Genomic DNA, 9,064 nt, shown 5'->3' with positions numbered 1-9,064 from the left:
GAAAAAGGAAACAAACAAACAAACAAAAAATAGAAAAAAGTAAAAAATAATAATCGTTTTAAGTGCAATCGTTTAATTGATCGAGGAATACTGGGAGTATCGTCTATCAAACTTGTACAACCTACCAGCGTTAACGGTAGCGAACGTTAAGATGCATTTTATATTGATTTACGGGCTGACGATATAATACACACACACACACACCCACACACATATGTGCCGGTAATTATGATAACACATCAACAAATTATAAATCAAAAAATTTGATTTTATTTTGCGATTTATTCGACAATACCAATATTAGGTCGTCCCATATAAGTTTCTTTCCTTTTTATATATATACATATATTTAATATTATTTTATTAATTAAATACACGTTATTAAGAAAAAGAGGTAATGGGATAAAATGGATCTTATATTAATTGAAGTTAAAAATAATATAAAATACAAGAAATATGTTTTTTTTCCTGTTAATATTACTGGAAAAAAAAGGAAGAAACTTTTGATAAGAAAACTAATTAATTTTGGAATATAAAATAAATTTATAAATATGAATTTTTGTAAATTCTGTTGACTCTTAAAATTGATACTATCGTAATTATCGACATACACAAAATACACAAAATACACAAAATACACTTGTTAGGTATAATACTATACCGCTCGCGAATCGTAATTTTGAATCACAAGTGTATTAACTATTACTACTACTACTATTTCTCCTCGACGGTCCAGGCATCTTCGTTGTCCTTTTCGTAATTTTTTTTTAAATTATTATTATATTATTTTTTTCACTCTAGTTTTAAAATTTTGTCTAGGATTTTTTGTTTCTTCTTCTTCTTCTTCTTCTTCTTCTTTTCTTTTTTGTCTTCTTAATCCTATTCAATTAACTCGTCATGGACTAGGAGAGCACAGACTGAAAAAAAAACTTTTAATTAAAAGTAAAAAATAAATGTAAAGTAATCGTAACATTAAAGAAAAAAAGAGAAAAAAAAGAAAAAAAACAAACAAAATAATTAAATAATTAAAAAAAAAAAATACACACAAATATAGAAAAGATACGTACGAATTGAAGCGTTCCAAATCGCGTTTTGTTGAAAAACGAACGTTTTAAAACTCTTCTGTGTGCGTGTGTATCAGCGATAATCAGACGACGCTGGTATCATAATCTTTTTACTTTTTAAGCTTAGATTTACGGTACGATGGTAGTACGATTATATTATTATTATTATTATTAATATTAATATTAATATTATTATTAATATTTAAGTACGATATTGTGCGGATACATCCTGTCGAATTATCGAAATCCAAAACGATTAAGTTTATTGTATAGTTTTTCAATTCTTTTATTTTTTTTTTTTTGTATAAGACGACTCGAATTGTCGCCGATGATTTTTCCGAGAGAAAACAAATTTTTTCTTTTTTTTTTTTCTTTTATCGTCATCTTTATTACGTCCCCGATAATATCTTTTATTACACACACACATACACACACAAAATTTCAAAAAAGATAAAAAATAGTGTAAATTATACATGTGCATAGTGTTAATATGCATAAATTTAACACCCCCACTCGTCCCCTAATTGACTGTCTAAAAAACATTTCGAACACCATAAAACGTCGATTAGATTTGAATATTGTCTGTTCTTATGAAAAAAAAAAAAAACAAAGTTCTCATGACGGAACGCTTTTGAATACGTTTATGAACAAACGTTCATTAGATTGATCAATTTTTGTAATTAATTTCTTCAATTGTGTGGTTTTATTTCGTTTTGTTTTTAATGTTTCTTTTTCATCCAACAATTATCGCAAAAGACAGACAAACATTTCTAGAATTCTTTTTTTTTTTTTTTTTATTTTTATGGCCCTCTCCCTCTCATTCTGTAGCGGCACTTAACGAAAATTGGGTTTCTTTTCTTTTTTTTTTTAAATAAAATAACGCTCGATTCTTATTTATAACACGAAAAGAAAAGTATTTTAAGTGTGAGATGGAAAGATGATATATATATTCGTGATATTTTTGGGCTGTTGCAATTTTCGTGTCGTGTTGTAAAAAGAATTCGTGCGTAAAAACTAAACGGGACCCTAACCATGCGTGCAATATTATTATTATTATTCTTTTTTATTATTGTTGTTGTTATTATTGTAATAATAATTTTTATTATTATTATATTATTATTATTATTATTATTATTATTATTAATTATAATTATTAACGTTACCATTCGCGCCATTTGATTATAATCGGAATTTTCTTTTGTTTTGTGTATGGTACGTAACGCTTCTTTTAATTTCAAAGAAAGAAGACAAAAATGACAAAAATAAAAAAAAAAATGATGGCGTAGTGTCGTCGTTCGTTGTGCGTACTTGGCTCGTTTAATAAATGCCACCGTGTGTGTATCGTTGCGTAAAAAAAAAGTACCGATATCGTTTTAAAATAATTCCTCGAATAGGATATTATTAAGAGCATCGTAACGCAATATATATTTAAAAAATATAGCGTGTAACAATAATAATAAATGACAAAACTAACGAATGGAAACGATTAGTATTACAGTGGGGGTAAAAAAAATCGGTAAAATGTAAGAATAAAAATTAAAAATTACAAAAAAAAAAGAACAAAAAGAAAAGAAAATAATACAACATTAAATTAAACGATAAATATTATACATATATGCATATATATATATATATAAATAAATATATAAATATATGTATGAGATATGTTTTGTACGCTGCATGTCATCTTTAGTAAACCAAAAAACAAAAAAACAAAACAAAAACTAATGTGATCATTGTGTAATAATGTCTCGTAATTGAAAGGGGTTCGATTTAAAAAAAAAAAAACGAATTTTAAATTAAGCGACGTTTGAGAATGATGTATACGTCGTTAATGGGTTGAAAACGTTTCGAGTCTAACGTAGAAAAAAAATTGAATTGTTCTAGCATCAGGACAAACTTGCCCTTATTTTTCAACGTAGTTTGAAAAGTTTTAAAAAAAAGAGAGAGAGAAAGAACATGCTCGAAATTTTGTCAACCCATCCTCGTATTTTCAATGCCGATCTTAAACATAGGCATTAATATAATAATAATAATAATAATAATAATAATAATAACGTTTTTCTTTTTGTATATTTAAAAACGTTATTATTAATATTTAATAGACGTAAAAGAAGCCTAAGGTTTCTAATATCTCGCATTTTCTGCTCTGTGTCTCTTAGAATTATTTTTTAGAATTGTAATAACACACGAACGATAATGTAATCCTTGGATTGTGAAAGCTCGGAAATGAAGGTTTAGAACGAAGTACAAATGTAATCTACGAGACGACGCGGTTATTTTTTCAATTCGATTTAAAAAAAAAAAACATAAAAATGATCGAATTACAATGAATACGTAGACCTAAATAAAATAACTATGATTTAAAAAAAGAAAAAAAAAGAACAAAAAGCGAGATAATAAGAACCTAAGTGTCTGTCGGTACTTCGAATCGATCGTGCGTGTAACTGGAATCGATATGAAATAATCCGTAAAAAGGAATCAATTGAAAAGAAATAAGAAAAATAACACACACGCAGAAAATACGCCTGAAACTCGAAACAAAAATAATAATAATAATAATAATAATAATAATAATAATAATAATAATAATGAAGGAAAAAAAGAAAATATAAATACGGTTTTATCGAACCGTTGAAATATCCTAATTATCGCAAACATCACACATCGTTCAATCATGTTTTAAACGATATTAAATTTAAAAAGAATAAAATGAAAAGAGATAAAAATAGAGGGGAAAATGCATAATGAATTAGAAGTCGAGTGATCGAACAAGTAAGTGTTTGGCTGTGCAGTAGTATAGGAAGAAAGATAGAAAAATGAATTACGAAAGAGTGCAAGAGATAAACAATGAGTGAGACTATTATAGAAATATGCGAAATGAAAATTAGAGGAAAAAAAAAACAAAGCGAGAGCTAAAGAAAGAAAGAAAAAAAAAGAGAAAAGAGAAAAAGGGTGCGAAAGTAAAGAGAATAAGATTCAAATGTTATTTGAAGATCAGTGAAAGTATTCCTATATCTGTTTGCCCAATCGTCATTCTTATTCTCAGGAACGCGTTTTTATGTCCTTTAAAAAAGGACTTTGCCGTCACGCGATACAGGATCATCGTGTCTGTCGAGAATGTTCATAAAGGAATATAAAAAGAAAAAAAATAGTAATGAATAAAATAAACTATAGTGAAACGGGAAAAGATTAATTTCGTGAAACTCAATGGTCTACACGTGTCGGCCTACACGTGCCTCCCGAAAAATTCCCGATTTACACAATGTCGATAAAACAAATAAATAAATAAATAAAAATATAAATAAAAAAAATCGACTTTATCGAGAGGACGTCGTTCAAACAGATCCGCGTACGAATACTGTAGCTGATGACTATATTGATACTTTGCTGCTTTTATGAGCTGCAGTCTACCATGTATATATTTTCATTAATGTATGTATAATAAAATATATTCGAGATAATATACGCTTCGAAAAAATATATTTAACTATCAACTATCCGTAAACGTATTAATTCATGTCGTCGACACGTTCCTTTCGATAATATTTCATTTTTAAATTTTAATTCTTTACATTAGAACAAATATAAATGTAATTTGTATATTTCATTAACTTCTTTATTACGATACTTAACATTTATTTTCTCTGGTTAGAATATTTAATAATTTAAATGAAATATCAACGTATAAAAATGAACATCACAATAATCTGTTTTTAATTATAATTATTAATTAATCCATGATATTTGTTATTTAAAATATTTCTTTTCAAATTTACGTAACAAGTAGAAATTTAAAAATATCGAACGGGACACATTCGAGAAGCGCGAAAATAATATCGATTAATAATTGTCATTTAATCCGTCAGATGTCCTTACGGTTGTAACGTATGTGTGTGTGTGATACAGTGGTAGTAGTGTTCGCGGTTTACCAAAACATAACCTATGAAATAGAAAAGTGACATTTTGAGTTAGTTTTATTAATAATTTATTTGTTCTTAATTAAATAAATTAAATTATTGTATAATACTAATCATTTAATTAATAGTAATGTGTTTTTAAATATATGTATATATATTTAGAATTTTTGTTATTACTTTCATATAGGTCTAAGTTTAATATAATCTACTTAAAATATTTATAATGAGCAAATACAGAAGAGAAGATTCCTCAAGTGAGGATAGTAATAGTGAAGAAGAAAGACGTAGGAAAGATATCAAAGAGAGAGATGAATTCGCTAACCGTCTCAAAGCTAAGGATGATAGTAAGACACGCAAAGTTGCTATGCCTGCTGGCTCCGGAGCAGGTAAGATCATATTGTTTCAATTTTTTAAAGCATTTTCTTCTCTTTAACATTAACATAAAATATATTTGTTTTCTAGCCGAGGCAGCAAAAAGACTTAAACTTATGGAAACTGATGCGAGAGAAAAGCTTGTTCCAAAACTAAGAGTGGAATCTCGTAGAAAATATTTAGAGAAGCGTAAAGAGGATAAGGTGGCAGAATTAGAAGCAGACATTATTGATGATGAATACCTCTTCGAAGAAGAAATGTAATTTATTAATTATACTTATAATCTGATAGTATTATTATTAAATTAAATTATTTACAAAATATTTTTCTTTATAGTTTAACAGAACGTGAAAAACGTGAGAGGGAACATAAGAAACAGCTATTACAATTAGCAAAGGAACATGAAAAGGCAAGAGAACTCGAAAGAGTGCAAAGGTATCATATGCCATTGGAAAAGAAGAAATTGGAAGCGGAAGAAACCCAACGTGATACAGAACCACCGCAATCCGAACAAAGTAAATGGGAATCAGATCAGATGTCATCTGCAGTATTTAGATTTGGAGCCAAAGATAGAAAAGGTATAATAATAATTATTCTAATTAATCATCTTCCTGATTTATTAATATATTTGATATTTAATAATAATTTTTAATAATATATTTTAATTACAGCTCAACAAGATTATGATCTTATATTGGAGGATGAAATAGAATTTATTCAGGGGCTGCATATACCTGGAAGTGAAAAAAAAAGTTCTAAACGTGAACCAAGTCCTTCTCCACAGGCTACAATTTTACAAACGATACAAGAAACCAAAAAGAGCTTGCCAATATATCCTTTCAGGAATGATCTTATTCAAGCTATTAAAGAACATCAGGTATTACATTGATTATGATTTGAAACAAAACAATTTTATATTACAATATTTAATTAATGATAAATAACTTAATATCTTTAATTTAGATTCTAATAATAGAAGGTGAAACAGGTTCAGGAAAAACGACACAAATTCCACAGTACTTATATGCGGCAGGTTTCGCAGAAAACGATAAAATAATTGGTTGTAGTGAGCCTCGCAGAGTAGCAGCAATGTCTGTAGCTGCTAGAGTAGCTCATGAAATGGCTGTCAAACTTGGTAACGAAGTCGGTTATGCAATTCGTTTCGAAGATTGTACATCTCATCGTACGCGTATAAAATACATGACTGATGGTACATTGCATAGAGAATTCCTTAGCCAACCTGATTTAGCGTCATATAGGTAATATTTGAAAATAGTTTTATAAAAGAATATTTTTCAATTTCTATACATAACAATAGTATATTTTATTTCCAGTGTAATGATAATCGACGAAGCTCATGAACGTACATTACATACCGATATTTTATTTGGTTTGGTTAAGGATATAACAAGATTTCGTTCAGACTTGAAATTGTTAATTTCTTCTGCAACATTAGATGCAACTAAGTTTAGTGAATTCTTTGACAACGCACCGATCTTTCGTATACCTGGTCGTCGTTTTCCTGTAGATATATATTATACGAAAGCACCTGAAGCAGATTACATCGATGCATGCGTAGTCTCTATTCTTCAAATTCATGCAACGCAACCACCAGGAGATGTACTGGTATTTCTAACTGGTAAGTATATGCTTTCAATGTTAATCATTAGAATTATTTAATAGATTATATGAATAGATACAAGTACCAATTAAAATATTCGTGAAATTAAACAGTTGCAAATCAACTAGTAATTTGAAAAAATGTCGATTAGGTCAAGACGAAATTGAGACCTGTCAAGAAATGTTACAAGAAAGAGTTAGAAGGCTGGGAAGTAAATTGGCTGAACTTTTGATATTACCTGTCTATGCCAATTTACCAAGTGATATGCAAGCCAAAATATTTCAACCTACTCCAGCTGGTGCTAGAAAGGTATTTTATTTTATTTTATATTTTATTATTTTCGTGTCATTTTTAGAATTTACTTTTCATATTATTTTTATCAATAGGTGGTTCTGGCTACTAACATAGCAGAGACGTCTTTAACCATCGACAATATCGTTTACGTGATAGATCCTGGATTTGCGAAACAAAACAATTTCAATGCACGAACAGGAATGGAAAGTTTAATGGTTGTTCCGATTAGTAAAGCTTCTGCGATGCAGCGTGCAGGTACGTTACTCTCGTAGGCAAAGAAATTGAATGAAAATAAAATCTTTACTCTAATGCAAGTGTTATAAAACTTTTTAACGTTATTAAATATAATCAGGTCGTGCTGGGAGAGTAGCACCAGGTAAATGTTTCAGGCTTTATACGGCATGGGCATATCAAAACGAGTTGGAAGATAATACTGTACCTGAAATACAAAGGATAAATCTTGGTCTGTATTCAATCTATAATTTTATATGAAATTACTTTCATCATTATTATTAATAATAATAATAATAATGTTTTAATGATAACTTTTACAGGTAATGCAGTACTCACGTTAAAAGCTTTAGGTATTAATGATCTGGTTCACTTTGATTTTCTCGACTCACCACCCCATGAAACATTAGTATTAGCTTTAGAACAACTTTATGCTTTGGGTGCGTTAAATCATCGTGGTGAATTAACTAAACTTGGTCGAAGAATGGCAGAATTTCCGCTCGATCCGATGATGGCTAAAATGTTATTAGCCAGTGAACGTTATCGTTGCTCTGAAGAAGTAGCTACAATAGCTGCTATGCTTTCCGTTAACGGAGCTATTTTTTACAGACCTAAAGATAAAATTATACACGCGGATACAGCGAGAAAAAATTTTCACGTGCCTGGTGGCGATCATCTTACTTTACTCAACGTTTATAATCAATGGCAACAAAGTGATTTTAGTACACATTGGTGTTACGAAAATTTTATACAGCATAGGTACGAACGTATTGAATTTGTATTTCTCATTTTTTAATTTTTCTTTACATCGTTCTGACAATAGATTTTTGTTTGATTAGATCGATGAAACGAGCTAGAGACGTTAGGGAACAATTAATTGGCCTAATGCAACGAGTTGAAATGGAACTTGTATCGGGTATTACGGAAACAATTAATATTCGAAAAGTATGTAATATTTTTATTGTTAATCTAGATAATTTTTAAATTATTTTATTACATTTATTCTTCAAATATATTTTAGGCGATCACTGCAGGTTATTTTTATCACGTTGCACGTTTGTCGAAAGGTGGACATTACAAAACAGCGAAACTACATCAAACGGTATCCATTCATCCGAATAGTTCACTTTTCCAAGAACTTCCACGATGGTTACTTTATCACGAATTAGTATTTACGAAAAAAAGCAATTCATGGTCAAAACTACTTTTTAACGTGAAAACTTTAATTAACGTTCATTCTTATTTTATCGTATTTATTGGCATTTTTAAATTATTTTGTATAAATATATTAGGGTATACGGAAATAGAAAGCAAGAACGAATAGAAAAATTTATTAAACGATAATGAAGCCATTCCTAAGAAGTTTATCAATTTTTAAATATATTTTTCATTATTTATACAATAATATTGTAATTATACGCGATATACTCAAGTAAGCAAAGAAATTGAATGAAAATAAAATTTTGACTCTAATGCAATGTATAAAAAATTTACTGATGGTATAGCTAGAGAAAGAGAAAAAAACGAAAGACCGGACAATTATTGACTGTACATTATGATGT

At 28.7% G+C, this 9,064-nt stretch overlaps 1 protein-coding gene across 1 annotated transcript; it reads left to right on the top strand.

Moving 5' to 3' along the window:
* The first annotated feature begins 4,840 nt into the window (after window positions 1–4,840).
* On the top strand, window positions 4,841–8,846 carry LOC122514317 (pre-mRNA-splicing factor ATP-dependent RNA helicase DHX16). Its single transcript, XM_043631047.1, has 14 exons — window positions 4,841–5,034; window positions 5,172–5,370; window positions 5,447–5,615; window positions 5,693–5,934; window positions 6,028–6,233; window positions 6,320–6,615; window positions 6,691–6,995; window positions 7,129–7,286; window positions 7,364–7,526; window positions 7,624–7,734; window positions 7,826–8,261; window positions 8,342–8,447; window positions 8,524–8,696; window positions 8,795–8,846. The coding sequence occupies exons 2-14, from the start codon at window positions 5,208–5,210 to the stop codon at window positions 8,844–8,846; spliced, it is 2,580 nt and encodes an 859-aa protein (XP_043486982.1). The 5' UTR covers window positions 4,841–5,034; window positions 5,172–5,207.
* Window positions 8,847–9,064: the final 218 nt, after the last annotated feature.

This window comes from Polistes fuscatus, unplaced genomic scaffold (genome assembly GCF_010416935.1).
Source record: "Polistes fuscatus isolate 324 unplaced genomic scaffold, CU_Pfus_HIC Scaffold14, whole genome shotgun sequence".
In the NCBI taxonomy this organism is placed as follows: Eukaryota; Metazoa; Arthropoda; class Insecta; order Hymenoptera; family Vespidae; genus Polistes; species Polistes fuscatus.
The sequence above is the reverse complement of the archived record's forward strand: the minus strand, read 5'-3'. Positions and strand labels throughout refer to the sequence as shown.